Source organism: Phoenix dactylifera, chromosome 13 (genome assembly GCF_051530095.1).
Source record: "Phoenix dactylifera cultivar Ajwa chromosome 13, Ajwa_hap1_PhDact_Kaust_v1.1, whole genome shotgun sequence".
NCBI classification, from domain to species: domain Eukaryota; kingdom Viridiplantae; phylum Streptophyta; class Magnoliopsida; order Arecales; family Arecaceae; genus Phoenix; species Phoenix dactylifera.
Window position 1 is genome coordinate 23,045,357 of NC_143202.1, and position 23,022 is coordinate 23,068,378.

Consider the following 23,022-nt stretch of genomic DNA (forward strand, 5'->3'; position numbering starts at 1 on the left):
GCAATTGCACCATCAATTCATTTATTAGTTTATGAGTCAAAGGGAAATAGGAAGAAAGAAAGAAAGAAAGGTAAATCTATGCTTGTGTTGCCTATATACTTTTCCTCCAAGATTTGAAAGATTACTTAGAAGAAACCTTGACCTGCCCTTGCATGACCTAATTTGGAGGTCACTATTGCAGGTCATAGGATTGTTTTAAAAAAGGATGCTAACAGGCAATGGGAAGCTCTTTTTTTGTCTTCTGAAAAACATAAGGTATGGTTCCAGGATCTCTTCTTGGTAATGGTTCGTCTACTTATACTGTGAAACTCCTTGGATTCCTTACATTCTTATTAGTCCCAACTCCCAAGCTAACTTTTCTTAATATCAAAACGAATAGCTTTTTTCTGAAATGATCCATGCAAACTAGTTCGATAAAATCTAACTATATCTTTTTTTAGTTTCTTTATATCAAACTTCCACCTTCACATAGATGGTGGTGACCTTGCGGTTGTCCTATCAAATTTCATTAGATTTTTTTTTTTTTCACTAGCTTTCGAGACATGGCACACCTTGACATTTTTGTTTCTATTACGTCAATAAGGTTTTGTTCTTACCTAGAAAGCAAGATGCTGGTTTTTGGGCTTCATTGGGCTGCCCTTGATGGCCTATCCTGACCAAGATCATCTAACATTTAAATTGAGAGAGGAAATAGTTAGAAAAAACTACTAGGTGGTTTCTCTCTCTCTCCCTTTCTTATCTGCACACTATTCACGTCCAAACTCCTCTCTTAGAAAAAATATTTCATTGTTTTAGAGAGAGAAACCTAAAGGAACAACTTTCTTTCATCCTTTCTTTCTTGCGCCATAAGCATCATTTTGAAATGAAGGATATGGGGAAAGCACGTTATGTAATTAGTGTTAAAATTTATAAGGATCGTTCAAAAAAGCTTTTTACATCCACGCAGGAGACTTATATTAAAAAATTTCTTGAACGGTTTAACATGCAAGACTGCACCCCATAGACACTCCTATAGCTCACCAGCCAATAATGAAGCATTGCACATCCTTGAATCAAAGGAGGATGGTTATAATCCCACATTTAAGGCACATTACGGGAACATTACAACTCATCCTGCATAATTCGGCAGTTACTGCATGTCTAATGGCTATTGTGTGCCTGATTTTATGAATAACTATTCTACACCCTCACTCATGTATATACTAGGCTCGAGAGATCTCCATGCATGCTTTTTCTCTTATTTGATTCCACTGATTGCCTTTCTCTTAAACCTCTCCTGTTTCACCAACACTTAACCTAACTTAAATATCAGAGGGTCTCCTACCAGATCAAATCCGACAACCTCCAGTATTTTTTCTTTTGCTCGTAGGTCGGATTCTCCATCCTGAGTAGAACTTCCAATTCGAGCAGAATAATCCAACCAATCTGCATCAAATCGGACTTCGATGATGCTATCTTTGTTAGGTCGAATTTTGGCGACAACAATATGTTTGTTTTGCTGGCAAAGGATGATATAATGTTGAAGGCATTAATGATGCAACGCACATCGTGTGGACCCATGGAGGATCATGAACTTATTTGGAGTCCCATACACAAAGCAGGCCAACGGCGTTCTATCCATTTCAAGACTAAATTATATAGAAAAGAAAAAAAGAAAGAAAAATATGATTGATGCTCCTTACCTCCACGGGAGCTAAGGTATCCACCTATTTCCAATCTCCTCATCCTAAGTACTTATAAAATCTCGTGCAAGCCTTTTCTCGGGTCATGTACATGTTCTACTTCTACACCTTTTAGGGTGCGTTTTGTCCATGGTTATATGAAAACTCCGTTAATTCACCCAGAATCATCCTCTGTAGAAAAGAATAGTATGATGATTTATATAGCATGCTATTTTGTATACGTAAACTGTAAGAACCCGTGCGGACGTATGTTTAATCACATTAGTTATTTGTTGGATAGCTCTTGGGTACTTATATAGGATCAAGGAACCGAAATAATATCTTCCAGCTAGCTATTTTGGATGAGGTCCTGAGTTGTGACATATGGTATCAGAGCGGATCCGGCCCATAACTTATATGGACTAGAGGACACTGCAGCACAGATCCATTGGGGCTGACTACGGGCCGATCGTGGTATTTATGAGTATATTTGAATGGATTTGAACCCTTAGCCTGACAAGAACGTCAGAGCTGATCTTGGGTACTTATACAAGATCAAAGAACTGAAATAATACCTTCCAACTAGCCATTTTGGATCGATGATGTCCTGAGTTGTGATATAAACAATGCTCAAAACCCCTCCCTCTCTTCTATGGAAACACACACGTCCACCCATGCAAACACGAAGAAAAAAAACTATTACTTAATTTGAGAAATAATTCCCTTATTTAACACTGGGTTTGATGATGACACACTGTGTACCCCAATCTCTCACTAGACCCCACAATGATTTTGCAAAATCAGACTGGACCCAATGAGGCATTATCGAAATCAGTCTAGGCCTGACCTAAGTCTCATTAAACCCAACCTTAAAAGGATCCCAGGGTTCTAAGTCCAAGTAATAATTTTGCATTTATATCAAATTTATTCTCTTGGAGCTGCTAGGAGTCATCATATTAGATCCCATCCTTACATGTCACTCTCCACCAGGTGACACTCACATCTCTAATATCTACATCACCATCTTCTATCCAATGCATAAGAAGCAGCCATTCTTTTACTATATTAGGATAGTACTTTATAAAGAGAGAATTGACACTATCACTCGCAAACATTTTGATAAATCTTATGATGTGTTATAAGGGATTATTTTTTTTTTTTTTGCAATCTTTGCCAATTTATGGCTCCAAAACTTCCATTGGTGAAAGAGAGGCGAGGGTGGAGATAAGCCGAATTTGAGCCAAAATAGGCTTAGCTCAAGCTCAGCCCATTTTATAATCAAGCTTGAACTACAGCTTGTTTAAAAGATCCAATAAAATTACGAGAGCTCAAAATTACTTGAAACTTCTATTTATATAGTTTAGAGTAATAATCTTGATTATATCTCAACCTGAGAGTTAGACTACATCTCATGTTATATAATTATATAAATAATCATAAATGTAACAATATATCATTTTATATTTATCTTTTAAATTAATTTTAGCGGAAATTAAGCAAGCTAAACCTGTCTCTAGTTCTGCTTAATTTTCTAATAAAGTGTGCTAAATCTGGCCAAAAATTCGAGTTTAACTTGGGACCAGCATGCCCATTTGTCACCGAGAGAGAGCATTGCTTTTTCAAAGCAGTGACACGAATTTCTTGCCTCTGGTGTTCTTCAATTCCTTGTCCCCATCAATTGAAGTCGGCAGGAGCTGGTCCACCTGAATTCCTTAATCCCTTGTCCCTTTCAATTGAAGTCGGCAGCCGCTGGCCCACCTGAATTCCTCCTGCTTTTCCCCAGGAGAAGCGAGAATCTCGCTTGGGGCACGTGATATTACTTTGTAGAAAAGTTCGCTTGTGATCATTATTTGCCCGGGGGTCCAAAAAAAAAGAAAAAAAGAGATGGCCATTGTCTCGAGGCTTCATTTGTCCATTACTATTTTATTTGAGGTTAGTGACTCTAATGGCTTTTATCTGTCATTATAAAGAGACAGTAAAAGTCATGGATGGAAAGAAAAGTTATTGTTAGCTAAACCACTATTAATCAGATGAAAATATTTTTAATTATGAACCAAACATAATTTTAAAATATGTTTTGGTAAATAGTGCAGATGATAAATGAGATTTGTTATTTTCATTTACAAGGCCATTATAGTAAAATATTTATTAGATAGCAATTGTTGATTGAATACTGCCTGTATTATTTCAATGATAGGAGTTTTCTATTATTTTTAATTCTCATTTATGTTTTATATTTTTTACTCATCTAAAAACAGGACTTTTCAACCAATCCCTTCTCTTTTTTTGTGGTATCATAAAAAAGGAGAAAAAAAACGATATATCTTGTGCGTTTGGGACTATGATCATTTATAGCAAGCAAATGGGGACTATGATATTTACTGCAACAAGAGTTCTCGATCATAATGACAAAAAGAGCATATATGGTGTATAGAAGATAATATTTATACCAATCTTAATATTAACATTTAGCTCGTGCTATGATTATATCTCTCAAAAAGTCTTTGCAGGTGTTTCTTTGAACATGCTTGCCATCAAAATCAAACAAGTTTCATGTTCTCATGCATGTTTAGAGGTTGCATTTTGCACATGATAACTTCTAGAAAATCCGATTTGTATGCCCAATTTCAAAAATCCTCTATATATATGTATGTGTATATATGTATGTATGTATATGTATATGTATATATTTCACATGCTATGTGCATTTGCTCTAGGAAAGGAGGGACATGGGAGGCGATAAAGGAACTAGTATATCTGAACAATATAGCTTTCACTTAACATTAATCATGATCATCTCAAAATTCTTCGAGTTTATTTTCATCACTAGCTCTAAATAAAATTGATATGGAAGAAGGTGAAAAATCCTAGCCCAATAGCTGAGATTTATGACCCATGATATCAATCGAAGCATCTTTTGTCATGCTCATATTATATGGAGCAGAGCCTCACTAGACAAACACAATAGCCAACCTTGATCTTGCTAGATTAAATTTGTAATTTGATTCTATTGGAACAATTCTCTCTCTAATACATTGCTCTACTTAACATTGCTTTCAAATAGATAACTGTCATTTAAATAAAGCTTCTTTAATATTTTTTTCTTTTTTGCATGTGAGTAGTATTAGCTAGATGTCAATTTTTTTTTTATACAAATAAAGCTAATCCAATACTATTTGAAAGGTAATATTGTCATTTTTTACATCAATACATTTCTGCCTCTAGTTACTAAGTAAGTATCAATTTCAAATCTTCTCAAACATGTCAGTCCAAGTCATTATTCCGTCATTGGTTACCCATAGATAGGATTCCCCTAGTATCCGTCTCTTTTCAATAAGAGAAAATTCATCTTACTAAGAGCTCATTTGAAAATTTCTTTGAGATTCAGCTGGATTTTTTATAGGATGAATTACACAATGTATTTAAGTAAAGCTTATATCAATCCAATCTCTCTCCAGTCCAAATTCTATGAAAACAAAAAAAAATAATAAATTTTTTCTTAATCTTCTCATAAATAAAATTTAGACTAAAATTAGGATGTGATTTTAGAAGAAAATGGGCTGAGCAAGCTAACCGATCCGATGTTTATAAAAAATTCTGCCTGATTCATCTGAATTTTCTAAACAAGCCCTAAAATATATTTAATGTGACCGCCGGCACAAACCGGCCCATGCCAAAGTCGGCGATGACTGCCTCAAATCCCGGGAGATAATGCCGGCGAATGCCACCAACTAACCGTCATCGAAACGATGAAACAACCCGTATCAACCTCGCTGGACCAATCACAACCGTCAGATCAATGAACTTCTCCAACCATTCAATCCCATCCGTCCAATTAACAACTATTTTCCGTTGAATCCTTATCCTTGACCCATCCGTAAAACAAGCCACGGGAACCGCATCGCTGGATCCGCGGGATTTATGAGATAACAGTCGGTCCAAGGATAAAATAACGGTTTTAGATCCTTCCGTCATTGTAAGAAATAACGGCCCTTATTTAGTCTTAGTGATGATGCAAACAATCTTTAATTTTCCTATTTTCAAAACCTTTTAGGGGTACCCTACTGATGACAACATTAAGAGAATAGGGTCCCATTGCAACTGGCTCTCAAAAAGCAGTTTGAGTATGTTTTTAGAAAGGTAAATGAAGCCGCGGACTGGTCAGAGCAGCATAGGAAGGTATCTCTTTTACGAGACGGGTATTTGGTGGCATATGCCACGAGAGGGGCTCTTCAGTGGTGATTGATTGGGTATGGGAAGCGGACAGATATAGTGATGGTCGCCCTTTTATCCGTGATACTCGCAAACTGATTCAGGAGCTGAGCTCTTTTCAGGCATTACATGTCTTCCGGAAGGCGAACAGTGCCATAGACTGGATCGCCTTTTTTATTGCCCGACACTTCGGGAAGATCATCTGGACATCCACGGAAGACATTTCCCCTCCTTCGTACTCTTTACTTTTCCTTAATTTGGCAGGATGTACTCACGTTGGAACTATATAAAATGTCATTTTTATCAAAAAAAAAAGCCGCGGACTAGGCGGCCTTGTATGTGGCCAACCATTTTGAAGATACCCTGTGGATTGGGAAAGAAGAGTTGTCTAGAACGCTCCGAAATTTATTATTTTCTGACTTTATTAAATATATCAGATTGTATGAATTATTCGCTTAAAAAATTAAAAAAAAGAATTAGCCTCTTTTAAACCAAAAAATAAAAATAAAAATAAAAATATTTTGAAATAAAATAATTTAGAAAATAATTATTTATTATTATTATTATTATCATAACTATCTTTAATTATACTAACATTATAAGTTTCTATACAATATTCTATATTTATATATTTATTTTTTATATTTGTATAATAATCCAAAATAAATATGAAAGATTACGGAAATCAAGTTTGCAACAAGTTTTCGAGCGTCCAGGTCGCGGGATTAGTTACATAAATACAGAGAAATGATCATTAAAATGCAAATATAGGAGATTATAGAAATTAATTTGCAGGGAAAAATCCTAAATAGGTTTCGGACAAAGTCTGTTATAACGGAATAATGCCGTTAAGGAGAAGCTTGCAAAATAGACGGTCGAGATTTCTGATTATGATGTTACTCGAGTTCGGATGGTTAATTATTTTTTATCCAATATGGTTAAGATATACTATTTCTATAAAAGGAATATTTTATTCGAATTATTTTAATCGCTGCTATAAATGACATCCGGAGAATCTCTTTTCGTACCCTTCGATCTCACTCCTCTCCCTCCCTCCCCCTCTCTCCCTCCCTCTCTTTGTTGGCTCTGAGAACATAGCGTGGCCTCGTCTCGCCTGGGCTTCGGATTCGAAGAAACCCTACTTTGGCGGAGTGGAGGGGATGAGATCTCGATGTTCGGGAGCGAGAGCTCTCTCTTGATCTCTTTACCGGCTTGAGGACGAAGCCTCCTTGGCAGAATTTCTGGATTTTTTTTGGTATTTTTCTGATTTGAATCGGATTAGGGGATAACGAAACTCGGATTCGCGAGTTTTTTTTTTTGAGGATTTGGGGAATTTGTTTCCCTGTGGCTATCTTGATGTTAATGTTTTTCGAGGTTTGAAATGCAATTTCAATTAATTTTTATGTTTTGATAATAATTAATGTTGCATTGGATGGAAAAAAGTTAGAATTTTTGATTTGATTTTCTCCCTATTTCTTCTTTTCTCGATATATTTCTAATATTCATTTTTACTTTTTTTTTTTTTGATGAAGTCTTACAAATGTTGAGCCCAAATACCTAATACATTTTCGTCCATCTGGGATCTAGTTTTAAATTTTAAATAATTATTTTTTTAAAATGTGTTGCTTTTATTGAAGAATGGATTATTGGAACCCATTTCTTTCTCTCTCTTTTTTTTTTTTTTTAATTTTTGATTTCGGACGTAAGTTTTTTTTTCAATGCTGGATGAATTTTCGTCTTGGTAACTAAAGCGAACATTTTGTTTTCCTCCGAGGTTTTTTTCCTTATATTGTCGGGATTTTAGTTGCGGTGAATGTGTATCGGGGAATGCATTTTATGTTGAATGCTTTCGGCTATTAGTTGATGTTTATTTCCTTCTTCGCAGTTCATTGAGTTTGGAAAAGAATTACTGCATAACCTTATGATTGTTGTTGTTGTTGTTCTTTAATGAGCCTCGCGGTTTTGAGCTTCTAATTTTCTTTGTAGGTAATTAGGTTTGATTGAAGGGAGTTATGGATTCTGTCGAGGTTGAAGAGAATCTGTTTGCACCTGGTGATGCAAAGGTATTCTCACCAAGCTGATTTGCATAACCAAATTAAATGGAAGGCTTCAATTTCTCTCAAAATTGATCGATAAAAGGAATTTTTTATCATTGCATCTTTTCGTTGTAACTGGTTAGGCTGTGAATATAATTGTAATGAACTCCAGATATGAATATTTCGTCATTGATCACATACTACCCATCAATAAGTTCCCCTTGTACCGTTTATTCTTTTCCTTGTAGGTAATATTCTTATATGAATTTAGTAAAAGTCTTGTTATGAGTAGTGTTGCTTATTAACAATTCCTTGCAAAATTTTATTTTTGAATAAGCTCGTACCATTGTACCAAAAAAAAAAAAAGCTTGTACTTTTTTCCAAGTCCTTTCTTGAAAACAAATGGTAAATGTACAGTGTTGCCTCAAGGGTTTTTCTGATACTACTTCTGATATTACTGGATGGTTACATGGGCCTTGGGAAAAAATATAAGACAAATCATTTGTTAATTCGACTTTTATTGCAGAGTGGGTATTAAGATTAAGTGGTTGAGAAAATTTTGCTGTTTGTATTCAGTTGCATGGAGGCATGTGTAAACAACTTTCTGCAATTGTTTATAAAGTTTTGGGGATCTTTCCACTCTTGGAGGATGCAAGACCGAGAAGCAAGCCTGGTTTACAGGCACTATGTTCATTGCATGTAGCTCTCAACAAGGCTAAGAGCCTTCTTCTGCATTGCTCAGACTGCAGCAAGATTTACTTGGTGAGTCTATTCTATTTTGCCAATTGACTATGTGGTCATCTAATGCTTTAGTTTTTCTTGACGAAATGGAGGCATTTAGGATTTTTTTTCCTTTATTTTCTAGCTTATAACAAATAGATGGTGGTTATGCTTCGAAAAAAATTGACAAATATGACAAAGCTGTCATGTTTGGTGCATAAATTAGCTTCATGTGCTGTAATGGCTAGAATGGTTTAGAGGCTAATTTATGCTCCATCTTGATGCTGCATCTTATGCCTATTTCTCGTTCTCAATTATTAGGCTATAACTGGGGATTCCATTCTTATGAAATTTGAGAAGACAAGATGTGCTCTCCAAGAAAGTCTTCGGCGTGTTGAAGACATAGTTCCGCAAGCCATTGGTTGTCAGGTAAGTTACAGAGATTGAACTAGCAAAGGACATGCTGTGATGTGGGACATTGCTTTCAAAGACTATAAAACCTTCCTGTATCTGTTTCATGTGTGCACCAATTTTTTGATAATCATATGTTTGCTCTTTCACGCCATGATCTCCTTTGTGCAAATTACTATGACATATATAACCTCAAACTTTTCTATGCAAACTTAACCTTAAACATCACCTGTCTGGGAAATAGCGTTCTTCCCAAAACAATGTTGCAAAAAAATGAAGGAAATTACTGTTTTCCTTGCATACATCTTAACTTCTTAAGGCCATTCTAATGATAACTTTTAGATTCGATTACATGATCAGCATGTAGATTGGTCAGTTCAGATTTGAGGCCTAGCTCCTGGATCTTAGGAAAAAAATCAAGTCATCCAGAGGCTAGGTAAAATCAGGAACCTGTCATAAGCGCTGATGCTGGAGACCTACATGTGAAATGTCCTTGGTTATTTGTATCATATTAAAGTTCTTCATGGTTAAACAGTTGTAAGACAGTAATGATGATGTGTGGAAGCCTGTATCGATAAATTGCTTTATATGCTAATGGCACAGCGCTAGCTACAAATTACACACACATTACATATGATCAAATTAATGATCAAACCTTTATAACTTAGCTATTTAATTGAACCTTGTTGAATGTGGCTTTTTATTGCCTTTTTTAACATCTGATGACATTTTTGATCTATATAGTTGCTACCAGGCTATAAGCTTCATGAAGTATCTTTTGGTAAATACTAGCTGAATACAGTTTGCCAGTTAAAAAAAATCAAAGTTCTACCTGACCTAATCTAGAAATTTTGATAGGTCATGAGCTCATTTTTCCTCTTTAACGTTGAGCTTTTATAGATTTTGCTTCCCATCTCCTTGCATACGATAAACGATCACATCCCGTATAATCTATAACCAATTCCAAACAAACCGGAGAGTTGTCTCCCATTCAGTCAAAGATAACTGAGTCCAGGTTCACATTTTGCCTACATCTATTGAAGGGGTATACTTTCCATCATCTCTTCGGTTTCTCTTATAACTGATTTTCCTGAACCAGTTTTTGCAAATCAGCCTACAGCTTTTTCTAGATGGATATGAACAGATGTAGGGCTACCTTTTATTATGATGTGGTGTTGTGCATCCTCTTGCCTTCTGTAGTTCTCATAATATATGCTCAGGTAGTTGATTGCTTTGAATATCCATCTATTGTATCTATCTTTGACTAAGTTTACGTTTCTTGTTTACTGAAGATTATATTTTCGCATATTCTTGTCAGATCATGGAGATTGTTGCTCAGCTGGAGGGCACTGTTTTTACTTTGGATCCATCAGAGAAGCAAGTAGGTGAGGAAGTAATTACATTGCTTCAGAAGGAAAAACAATTTAATGGCGATTCCAACGATGGCATTGAACTTGAAGTTTTCCACCAAGCTGCTTTAAAGCTGGGCATTACATCCTCTAGAGCAGCTCTTACTGAGAGAAGAGCTCTCAAGAAGCTGATTGAAAAAGCCTGTGCTGAGGAAGACAATAGGAAGGAATCCATTGTGGCTTACTTATTGCATCTTATGAGAAAATATTCCAAGCTTTTCAGAAGTGTGACGCCAGATGATACCGACTCTCAACAATCTGCTCCATGTTCACCTACTATCCTAGGCTCTCTTGATGGTGTCAATGGGAACAACCAAGCTTTTGAGAGGCAGCTAACAAAGCTCAGTTCTTTTGATTTTAAGCATAATTGGGTGAAATCAGGAAACATGCCAATACCGCCTGAGGAGTTCAGATGCCCGATCTCCTTACAGCTCATGTATGATCCGGTCATTATTTCATCTGGGCAGACATATGAGCGTATCTGCATCGAGAATTGGTTTAATGGTGGGCATGGTACTTGCCCCAAAACCCAGCAGCAGCTCTCCCATCTCTCTTTAACTCCAAACTATTGTGTCAAAGGCCTGATTGCTAGTTGGTGCGAACAGAATGGTGTTCCAATTCCAGATGGTCCGCCAGAATCTCTTGATCTCAACTATTGGAGGCTGGCTTTGTCAGACCAAGATGCTATGAATTCCAGATCTACAGGGACCATTGACTCCTGCCAGACGAAGTGTGTTAAGGTTGTTCCATTGGAGGAGAATGCTGCAATAGAGAAACTCAAAGTGGATGAGAGGGGCAGTTTGGAAAATGGCCCATTTGAGGACCATGAAATGGATGAGCTTGAAAGATATGAAAGTTTGCGAGCAGTGCTCAATGAGGGTAATGATATTGGAAAACAACACAAAGCTGTGGAGCAGATAAGGTTCCTATTGAAGGATGATGAGGAGGCAAGGATCTATATGGGTGTGAATGGCTTTGTCGAGGCACTTGTCCAGTTTTTGAAGTCAGCTATCTGTGAAGGAGATGCCAGAGCTCAGGAGGTCGGAGCATTGGCGCTTTTCAACCTTGCTGTCAACAATAACAGGTGTGAGAGCCATCATTTCTTAAGTTCTCTTTATTTTGTAGGTGAGATACCTCCATTTGATTTGCTAGATAATGAATGAGTAAAGCTCTAGGTAGCCTTACATGTATACCAGTAATTTCATCATTTGCTCCATGCCATCGATGCACCTTTCTCGTGCATTTATTGATACCATGATTGCTTCACTTTTTAGTGCATTGATGGTATAGGGCAAATGACAGAAATACCTTCTTGTATATAAGGTTCTTGTATGATGCATGGGGGGTATTTCTGTCATTTGCCAGTTGGAGCAACTACAAGTTGCTCCAGTAAGACCATTGTGTTGTTGCCTACATATGTATGCATGCATGCATGCATAACTCCCCTATATGGGTTAGGCTAGAATTCTTCTGAGAGCATTTGGCCTCAAATGCTTCCTAATGGAAATCAATTTTGGATCTCTCAGGGTGGATATCCACAGTATTGATGATCATTTAAGATGTATGGAATATTTATAAATCATAAATCATGTATTTTTTAGGACTTTAACAAATATATCGGATGGATGCAAAATGGATAATTTTAACATTATGACCCCATTTCTTGTTTTGTTCTACAGTCTAGATTCATACAAATTAGCTAAAATTTGATTCATGTAAATTTAAAAATATTTAGATCGGTCCAACAGTTTGGATTTACAAACTATGTAGCCTATAATGCACTTCTGTTTGCTCACTATATTGCTACCATCCACTTTACCCTCATTTGATGCAAAGGCAAGAGACTTCTAAAATAAATGTTATTTAGTTTCTAGTTATTTGGACATCATGGATCATGATTAATGGTGTGGATTTTTTTCTATTATTTAAAAAATATATCATTGATTTCCATTAGGAAGCATTTAGGGTCAAATACTTTTAGAAGCATTCTCTCTCTCTCTCTCTCTCTCTCTCTCTCTCTCTATATATATATATATATATATATATATATATATATATATATGCATACCAGAGGATTTGATATAATCAACCCTACCTGTTTTTGCTGGATTTTTGCAAGTTATTATATTTAAATAATTAGTCTCAGATCTCCTGCCATCCTTTTTTTTTCTTCCCTTGCATTCTTATTGCTGTGCCACATATGGGGGGATCTCAGGAACAAAACAATGTTGCTATCTGCTGGGGCGGCACCCCTGCTTGAGGAGATGATTCAGAACTCTGAGACTTGGGAGGCGTCTGCTGCTCTCTACCTCAATCTCTCCTGCCTCGATGAGGCCAAACCTGTCATTGGGTCAAGCCAAGCTGTCCCTTTTCTGATCCAGCTCCTAGAGGCCAACAATTCTCGAAGCCATTCCTGCAAGCATGATGCCCTCTACACCCTATTCAACTTGTCTGCTCACCCCCCAAACATCCCTCACCTCCTAACCTCAGGCATAATCGAACAGCTCCAATCTTTCCTTGCAGCTCCTGCAGGACCCTCAGGCTACACTTGGGCGGAGAAGGCCCTTGCCATCTTCATAAACCTAGCAGCATCAAACACTGCAGCAAGGAAACATATCATATCAACCCCAGGTTTGATCGGTTCGATCGCTGCGGTGTTGGACAATGGCGAGCCCGCCGAGCAGGAGCAGGCAGTGTCATGCCTCCTAATTCTGTGCAGCAACAGCGAGGAGTGGAGCTACCTGGTGCTGCAAGAGGGAGTGATACCAGCTTTAGTGCTAGTGACGGCAAATGGGACGCCGAGGGGGAAGGAGAAAGCACAGAAGCTTCTCAAGCTGTTTCGAGAGCAGCGGCAGCGCGAGGTGTCCCCTGCTCGGACTCAGCTGCATGAGGTGGTGACTGTTGTGGTTGGCGGTTGTGCGGATGGTGGAGGTTACAAGGATGTATCCAAAGCGACATCATATTGTAAATCAAGATCCAAGAGGTTTGGGAGGGCATGGACATCAATGACATCAATGTGGAAGTACAAGAACCGGTCTCGGCATCAATACTAGAATGTATCTCAATGCCTATGTAAATTGCTGATGTAATTTTAGTATGTTTCTTTCTCTTTTTTTATGAAAGTTTCCCTCCCTCCTGTGGAATTTTTCTTGCCTTCAGGGAGGAAGGCGACCCAAATGTACAGGCCTTCCAAAATGAAGTTTCTTCAAAGCGTTTTCGGTTTTGTATGGTGTTGGGGTCTTCTATATCTATCTATCTCTATATATATTTCGTATATTTGATCGACTTATAACTTGCCCGTCTAGCTCAGTCGGTAGAGCGCAAGGCTCTTAACCTTGTGGTCGTGGGTTCGAGCCCCACGGTGGGCGTGTTTGATTAGGATTATTTTTTTTTTCATTTTTCAAAATAATAAAAGGTTGTCGCCTCTGCTATTCTGAAATTATAAAAGAAAAATAAGGAAAAAAATCTACAATATCAATTTAAAACATCAGAATGGCCGTCTTCTGCATTATTGAAGTTTTGTGCTTTTCCTAAGCACCGGAAATAATACTGCTTACAATTGTTTAACAATGCCAATATTTTTTTTTAAATATATATTCTGATAGAGGACAAAATGGATCGTCCTGCTCAGGATAGTGGACCACTCCATTATGGCCAAGCATACCTCAACGCCGACCAAGTCGACTTCGAGTATATTTCTTCGCTGTTACGACCTGCAGCAACCTCTTTTAGAGTCTACAACGACGACGCGCCTCGGCTTGAGGTCATAGCATCATGTAGTGCCGACCAAGAGCCGAAGAGGCCCCGTCGACCGCAGGCAATGATGCCTCGACTTGAGCTCGAGGCACCCTACTGAGTAGACTTCAAAGTTAAGAAGGCTAGGCTGATCTCAGAACCCGCCAAGCCGATCTCACCGAACATATATTGTGGCTCCCAAGTCGGCCCGATCTCAGCGCCCTGCCAAGCGGGCAAGGCCGAGCTGACCTCGATCCCCACCAATGGCGGAGCTAACCTCGCCTAGTACGCGCCGCAGCCATGCCATGCAACAACCTCACCGTACCATACTTCACTTGATGACCATGCCGAGACACGTCGACAATGGACTACGCCTTGTTGCCCCAGCCATGCCTGCTGACAAGGAGCATATCCTGCGGCACACGCTAGTGCCATACCGTGCGCAGGGACAGCTCAAACCGTGTGCCTCAAGCAAGCCGTAGCCACGCTCCATTTCCTCTCATGATGAGGACATACCATATCTCCGCTACCTGGGCACTTCTGCAAAAATTATAAATAATCTCATCAGGTAAAGCCTAAGGACTTTTTAGCTAACAAATATTTAATGCTAATTTAAGCATCGGAGGGTCCTCATCGAAAATATCGGTGAAGCTTTGTGCAGTTACGCCGACGCATGGAAGGTGGCGTCCTTTCTCTATCTCGACCGGCAGCTCCCCCGACCCTCTAGCATGGTACCCTCAGGCCCAAATTTAAACAACAATATATTCTATTATCGTTATTGTCGTCATCGTCGTCTACATGCATACCATGCATGTATCACTTAAGTAGAGACCGTAAATCTCTCACAACATGCATTACTTCCATTGAAGATTCTTTGAGAAAAGTTCGGAGCTCCCATTGAAGGTTTTAAAGCAGCAGCACTATTTTATCACGGAAATCTAAACAATAATAATGATAATAAAAAAAATATGCAGCTAACGTCTATTTCTTGGGTGGTTCTATATACACCCCCCCCCCCCCCCCCCCCCCCCTATTGCTCAGGACACCCCCCAAAAATTAAAAAAAAATTAAATACTCTCTACACCCCCCCATTTGCTAAGGACACCCCTAAAAAATTAAAAATTTCTAAATTACCCCCCACCCTCCCCACCCCCTCACCTAAATTGCTCTCTACACCCCCCAAACCCCCCCCCCCCCCCCCCCCCGCTCTTCCCCTCCAAAACACCTCGCCAACGCCCAAAACCCCCCCGTTCCCCCTTCTCCCTCTCGTCGCCGGCATTCTCCCGATCTCCGACCACCTCGCCGGCTTCTCCCGGAACCACCTCGCCGGCTTCTCCCGAAATTTTTTTTTTTCACGGTTCGTACTCCGTTCGGCACTGGATCGCCGAACAAAAGGCTTCTGTTCGGCTGAACAGTGCCGGACAGAAGCCTTCTGTTCGGCACTGTGCAGCCGAACAGATCTGTTCGGTTGAGGGTTGCCGAACAGAAGGCTTCTGTTCGGCAGTGTTCAGCCGAACAGAAGCCTTTTGTTCGGCGATCCAGTGCCGAACGGAGCACGAACCGTGAAAAAAAAAAAATTTCGAAACAAGGTGGAACACATACCTTTGCGGCCGATTCTTCGTCCCAAATCACTAGTTGCTTGTCCATGCTTCGAATGGGGCTTAAATCTCCTTCAAAGATCGCCTAAACGATGTAAATGGATCGAGGGGTTTAAGGGGGGTTTGAGGGATGTTTTTTTTTTCTTTTCAAAACGAAACCGAGGAGGAGGAAGGAGGGGTGTATGAGAAAATTTCAAGGGCAATATGGTAATTACACTAAAGGTTAGTTTGGGTATTTTTTTTTTTGGTTTTTGGGGGGTGTCCTGAGCAATAGGGGGGGGGTGTATATAGAACTACTCCTATTTCTTCCCTTGCTCCCCTATTGGATTAATACTGTTTGAGCCTGCACGTACGAGAAGCAGGAAAGCTCCATATTACTCATGGTTTTTTCACACGAGACCAGCGTTGCTAACAATTCTTTGGATATCTCACCAACTTATCTTTGTGGGATAAAAAGTAAACAAAAATGAGGTGAGAGGACTAAAAACTTTGAGGAATCGGAGGAGATCATTAAATTCTGCAATCCAAAAGTTTTGGGACAATGATCTTTTAGCTAGATGTCTAAACTTCATCAAAAAATGAACTTAAGTCTAACCAGCTTATTTATGTCATTCAAAAAGCCAAAAGGAACGAGAGAGGGAGGAATAATAATTTTGAGGGATCAAAAGAGATCGCTGAATTGCTAATAAAATAGAGGATATTGTTAAATTCTGCAATACCAATAAATTTTTTTGATGGAGGAGGCAGTGGCCTTTATTAGAAAAGAGAGTTATAGAAACTATGTACAAAAGATTTACCCAAAAGAGGAAAACAAAAAAGCAATCAAAAGTTTTTTTTTTACAAAAGATAGTTGAAATATGTAAGTAGACTTATTAAACTATTCAACAACAAACTAAAAAATCTCAGAAGTGGTTTGAAATATCTCTGTAACTTTAATGTGTAAATGCTTACGTGAGTCCGCCGTCTTTTAAGAAAGAGAAATCAATGTCTCGCAAAGTGCACGCCAGTGATGGGAGGTTGTTCCCAAGTTTGAGATGAGGATCTAGCAGCTTCGATGAACATAGATGCCTCCAGCTAAAAATAGTTGATAAGATTTTTCGCAAAATACAATACCAACATTTTTGAGACATAGATTACATCATTGCATCTCAATCAACTCTGAAGCTAGGGAGCAACATGAGGTGTTGTTTGGACTTTGGATATGGGATAAGGGTGGATAACACATTTATCCTACGTTATTCATGGGGTAAAAGACAGACATGCCGAAAAATGGTCTGGCATTGCTGATCCCCAATTAATCAGTCAGACTACGGATAACCGGGGATAAACAATAACTCAACTGCAGCGTTACCAGGTTCATTTCTTTATTCTATCCCACCTTTATTATAGGAACGATCAAAATGATCTTTAATTACCAAAAAGGAACCACACAGAGAAATTGGCTAGTATCTTCTTATCCAACATAATTCACAGTTACATCAGTTTTACCATCATACAATGTAATCATGCATGGGGATACAGTTGACGTATCCAAAACAAAAAAACAAAAAACAAAAAGGATTTATTCAACTTATCCCACCTTATCCTTGAATTTATATATACCACGAATTGCCTATCCTGCTTCCAAACTTGGTTCTTAGAGATATAATATGAAAGTCCTAATAGAGCTACAGGCCTCCTTTGCTGCAAATGGAGTTGAACTTGGGCCGGGCCTCGGGTCTAAACTCTATTTATTGTTAATCGGGCTTCGGTTCGGGTCTATGTAAAATTTAATATTTTCTGTGTCTAAGTCCGACTCATGATCAGCTGTGGTTGCAAATCACTCAAGAGGAGTTCTTTGGACGGGCAAAGAGAAGGTATCTCAGGTTCTCTTTTGACTTGTTGCATTTTGTTTTTTTTTTTTTTTGGATGTGTCCCTATCAGATTGGTCTGAGTCAAAAAAAAAAAAAAGAAGTCTTTTTTTTTTCTTTTCTTTGTCTCCAAGCATGAAGACTTCCGTTGAGAGGTCCACACCGGCTCCTTTCTATTCTTTCTTCCCAAGCTTCATTCCATCCTTAAGTAGCAGCCTCTGGATCAGTTATTGGAAACAAAGCAATCTCGCGTCACTTCTCTTCCAAACTCCAAAGTATGTTGGAGTCCCATCCCATTCCTTAGAATGAAGGATTGCATGGCTTCATGGCTTCTTGGTGCTAATAATCTTCTCTTTTTCTAGGTGTACTCCAAGCATGAAGCTTGACACAACTGGTCTCGAATCCTTTGCTTCGCTTCATGGAGAAATGGATGATCTCCATGGAGAATTTTGGGCGCCCCCATCATTTGATCTTCCAGTTTGTGCTGATGTAAGTTGAAGCATTGCTAGTACTGATTTTCTTTTCTTTCCTTCTTATTTTTTCGAACAATGGATTGAATTCCATGAACTTTAGATTCTTTTCTTTCCTTCTTTTTGATGGTCTAATCGCTTTCTTTTTCTTTTTCCTTGTCCAGTTTGATGGGTTTCAGAAGAACGCGATTCAGATGGTGAAGCCGGCAAAGGGAACGACGACGCTGGCTTTCGTCTTCAAGGAAGGCATCATTGTGGCCACTGAGTCCCGGACTAGCATGGGAGGATATGTTGGTATATAATCACGAGGCCTTTGAACAATGTTTTCTTCTTGAGTTCTTCTGCACCACTGCACATTCTAGTGAATGTTAATTATGCTGCTCAAGTAGCTACTACTCCTTGCCTGGTTATGGTTTGCTTGTTCAGATTGATGGGATTCCATGATACTACTTGTTCTCTATCTTATAATTGGTGAATCATAGAGGTTGGCAATTGCACTTATCTCAGCCTGTTGGCACCTTCTAATTTCCTCCCTGCAGAGAGGTCCCTAGTTCAACCTGAAATGGTGGCACTCTCCTTGCATATTATTAAAAAGAATGTACACAGGCCTAGGCAGGACTAAGGGCAGACATATATTAGTAATTGGACATATATGTGAAACCACATAGGAGGATGATTAGAGTTAAGAATCATTTGTGATTGTATGGTGGTTTCACCCCCCTCAAGCTATTCCCTCGTTATTGGCCATCATTATTAATTATAGTATCAATTAGACTCGGTTTGCATGAAATTGATCCTGGACTAAAGCCTAAAAATTTTATGATGGACCTAACCCTCCGCGAAAACTACAAATCTTGCCACAATAAGTTTATATAAATACTCATTTTTTTTTAAAAAAAGAGACCACTTCATATATACTAAAGGAGTTTGCATGCAGTCTAGTAGAACCAACCAGCTAACTGGTATTGTATTGTAGCTTGGGTTGGCAGTTTGCTGTTTGCATGATAGCAGATGGTGAATTTTTGATGGGAGAATAGAATATAAGATGTAACAAGGGGACTGGCATTCTATGCAGTGGGATTTAAGAGTTTTCACCTATTCAATTTAATAAACAATAGTTGAATTTCATCACCCCATCCAAGTTATTCTCATAGAAGAACCTTTAGACAACCTTTGTACCACTAACCTCTCCTCATATATTGCAGCTTCTCAGAACGTCAAGAAAATTGTTGAGATCAATCCTTACATGATTGCGACGGTGGCTGGAGGGGCTGCAGATTGCATCTTCTGGCATAGAAATTTGGGCATGAAGGTCAGATATGTACATGCTACTTTACGTATCCTACAGTGAGCATGCAAGAAATAATCCATAAGTTATTATGCCAAACATTGTTTTGATTCTCCTCCTGCTCAGTGCCGGTTATATGAACTGGAAAACAAGCGAAGGATCTCAGTTGCAGGTGCTTCAAAGCTACTGACGAATATGCTCTACTCGTATCGCGGAATGGGCCTTTCGATAGGGACGATGGTTGCTGGATGCGATGAAATGGTATAGATCTCTGCATCTATTATTTCTAGTTGTTCCCATTTCCAATTCAGCTACGTGACTTGTTCTTTCCTGTTTGCATGCATATATTAGGGGCCATCTCTTTATTATGTCGACAGTGAAGGAGGAAGGCTCAAAGGCTCAAGGTTTTCAGTAGGATCTGGATCTCCATATGCTTATGCTGTCTTGGATAATGGGTGGGCATTGGACAATCCCTCAATTTGATGTGAAGATTACTTCAGCTGGATCAGCTCATATCTTCTTCTAACATTGTATCAGATATCGCTACGACATGCCTACTGGGGAAGCTGCAGAACTGGCTCGTCGAGCCATTTATCATGCAACATTCAGAGATGGAGCTAGTGGTGGAGTAGCTGTTGGTATATTATTCTCTCCTATCCACTAAGAATTAGCTCACTATCCATCGACATTCCATTTATCTTTTGCACTTCTTTCTTTCAATGGCTTGCCATAGTCATCTTCTGGCATTTTGATATGCAACTGATTATAAAATGTCATTTATTTGATGATCACAGAGTTGATATATTCTGGTAATCTTCATGTGCTCTCTGATGGTCGAACTTATCATGATGTTTTTGCTTTGCAGTTTATCATGTTGGACCTGATGGTTGGAAGAAGATCTCTGGTGATGATGTTCGCGAGCTGCATGATAAATACTACCCTGCTGTCCAAGTTCCACCTGAGCAGGAAATGATGCAAGTTCCACCGGTCTAATCACTTAGTTCTTTAGTCCTGATGAATGTCAACTGAGATTTCAGCTTACGTATGAATCTATCAATACGTATATTTGATGTTACCAAGCTGAAAAGTTGTTGAACAAGTTTAAAATTAAGATTTGTCATCCAAACTATGGTGGTTGTGATTTATATTCATTTTTTTGATAATAATAATAAACGCCTCAACCCTCCATCCCCTCTTTCTTTACGGTAACAATCTCTCCGGCGTCCTCCCGCGGGCCGTCTGTAACATTCCCCGCCTCCAGAACCTCGGCCTCTGCATGAACTCCCTCCCCGGTCCGCTCCCTCCGGAGTTCTGCAACTGCCGGTAGCTCCAGCGGCTGCTGCTCGCCTAGAACAGCTTCTCCGGCGAGATCCCCGCCGGGATCTGGCCTAAGATGGTCTCCCTCGTCCAGCTCGATCTCTCCTCCAACCAGTTCAAGGGACCCAGCCCTCCGGATCTCCGAGACCCTCTATTCCCTCGGCGGCACGCTGAATCTCTCTCACAACCAGTTCTCCGGCGAGATCCGGAGCTCTCTCGGGAAATTGACGTCGACGGTGAGCCTCAATCTCCGGTACAATAACCTCTCGTGCGAGATCCCGCAGGCGGGGTCGCCCGCGAACCAAGGCCCGACGGCGCTTCTGAACAACCAGGGGCGCTGCGGTTACCCTCTACCGATCCCGTGCTAGGATCGCCCGGCGGGGGCCGCCTGGGCGGCAGGTGGCGCCGCCGGGGGTGGTGGCTGCGTCGGCGCGGAGAGGCCTCCGGACGAGCTTTATTATCCTCGTTTCCGTGGGGGACGTCGCCAGGGTGGCGCTGGTCGGGCTGTGGCCTTAGATCGTGGGTCCCACAGTCCAGGTAATTTGGAACAGTGGCGTGGCTGGAGAAATTAACACGATTCTTGAAGTCCACATGCACTGCACTGGAATGCCGATGAGTTCTTTTCCGCTGATTTCCCTTACAAAAGTTTTTTTTTTTTTAGGGTCCCACTAATCAGTCGGGCCGTGTTCAATCAGTTGATTAGTGGATAGACTGTGGGGGCGGCGGGTCGCAAATCTTTGACCCTTCCGTCTAACGAGTATAACGAGCATAAAATCAAATACTCACTCGAGTTCTTGTTCTAACTGGGAACCCTGATAAGTTTTTAGATTAGATTAGGATGAAATGAGATTTGACAATGGCGAACCAGAGGGATTTGGTAAAACGGATTGGCTATAGCCCTTTTCTTGTCGTCCTTTCAGGCTTTATACAACCAACAACCATCTTAATCGAATAATCCAGAAAGAGACATGGGATGGTTTGTTGTCCCCTTGCTCTCATTTCAACCACCATCTTATGCATAAGTGAAGGTGAAAATGCAAGTGGCTCATTTCAAGCTGCTCATGTATATCAGAAAATGAACAGGGCTGCAGACTGAGCCGCCTTCTTCACTGTTCAACATTCGGAAGCGGTTCTTTGGACATATTTTGTAGCCGTCCCTCTACTGTTACGTCATCTCCTTTCTCTCGACTTTATTAGCTGCACTCACACTAAAGTTGTGTGGGTAGCTATTGTACCAAAAAAAAAAAAGGGGACGGACATGAGTAAAATCAGACAAGAAAATTCCTTCTTTGTGTCCGGATTTCGGACTGGTTACTTTGGATAGTATGATCTATTCTTATTTATCACTCGCAATAGAAGAAAAACAAGTTTAGATGATTACAAAGCATCCTAAAGCAATGATCATCAAATGGGGGCACATAGAAACCAAACGTAATGAAAAATTTGTACATCAACTCAATTGTTTTGTAAAATACCTAACAATGATATCCAAATAAAGCTTAAGGTATATTTTATTTATTAATTTTTTAATTTCATGATTGGGCAGGTCAATCAGGTCAACCGGCTCTCCCATGGCCCATCAAGCTGTGGATGGATAGCCAAGGGAGTGGCCCGTGGGCTGGCCTACCTCCATGAGTTGAGCCCATGGAAGTTCGTCCATGAAGTTCCGGGCCAACTTTCGTGTCCACAAGTTCAATAAACACATTGCTGGTTTTGGACAATTCTTGCTGGTATGGGTGGATAGTACTATTTTATTGAGTGGATCTTCACCTACTTGAAAGGAGTGGAGGTTTTTTTGTTAAAGATGATGTAGCATATGGTACATTATATGATCTTGGTTCTGAATGGAGAATCTCTTCCAGATTAGCAGCTAGGCCCAAAAATTTCATTGTTGCTTGCATGATTAAGTATTCTGTTAGATTATGTCTTACAAATGAGAGTGCAATACATCTTGCAATGCCTTTTTCTCAATTCATCTAGTAATAAGATATCATTTTTTTTCTTGTTTATTAAGAATATTAGCATTTTTTTTCAGGAAAGAAATATTATGTCTTTTACAACAGATTCTTTGATCAAAATGAGAACATCAAGCTATGATTTTCAGAAGCACATAAAGAGTCATAACCTGTATTAAGAACTCACACATTATCAGGCATCAAAGTTCAATTCTTTGGACACTATGCCCGCATGCCAAAGTCTGCACCAGAATGCCATTTCACCGAATTGAACACGAACAAAATCCTTTTTAATGTATGTGTTCTATATGATCGTGCAAAAAATATATGCCTCACTTCAAGATAAGAGTTTAATTCATG

General features: G+C 39.4%; 2 protein-coding genes and 1 non-coding gene across 4 annotated transcripts; all 3 read left to right on the top strand.

Moving 5' to 3' along the window:
* Positions 1-6,859: 6,859 nt before the first annotated feature.
* On the top strand, positions 6,860-13,696 carry LOC103708539 (U-box domain-containing protein 45-like). Of its 2 annotated transcripts, XM_008793502.5 has the most exons (6): positions 6,860-7,128; positions 7,860-7,936; positions 8,486-8,671; positions 8,951-9,058; positions 10,359-11,533; positions 12,665-13,696. In XM_008793502.5, the coding sequence occupies exons 2-6, from the start codon at positions 7,886-7,888 to the stop codon at positions 13,500-13,502; spliced, it is 2,358 nt and encodes a 785-aa protein (XP_008791724.2). In that variant the 5' UTR covers positions 6,860-7,128; positions 7,860-7,885; the 3' UTR covers positions 13,503-13,696. The 2 variants fall into 2 exon arrangements, with proteins under 2 accessions (XP_008791724.2, XP_017698671.2); XM_017843182.4 differs by lacking the exon at positions 8,951-9,058 and having other exon boundaries at positions 6,864-7,128.
* Positions 13,697-13,744: 48 nt separating this feature from the next.
* TRNAK-CUU (transfer RNA lysine (anticodon CUU)) lies at positions 13,745-13,817 on the top strand. Its single transcript has one exon. It is a non-coding gene; the product is annotated as a tRNA-Lys (tRNA).
* A 3,992-nt stretch (positions 13,818-17,809) lies between these two features.
* LOC103708540 (proteasome subunit beta type-5-like) lies at positions 17,810-20,510 on the top strand. The gene is made up of 8 exons (XM_008793504.6): positions 17,810-17,907; positions 17,995-18,121; positions 18,267-18,396; positions 19,308-19,414; positions 19,517-19,651; positions 19,742-19,845; positions 19,928-20,028; positions 20,256-20,510. Exons 2-8 carry the CDS (start codon positions 18,008-18,010, stop codon positions 20,381-20,383), a joined length of 819 nt encoding a protein of 272 aa, XP_008791726.2. The 5' UTR covers positions 17,810-17,907; positions 17,995-18,007; the 3' UTR covers positions 20,384-20,510.
* The last annotated feature ends 2,512 nt before the right edge of the window (positions 20,511-23,022 follow it).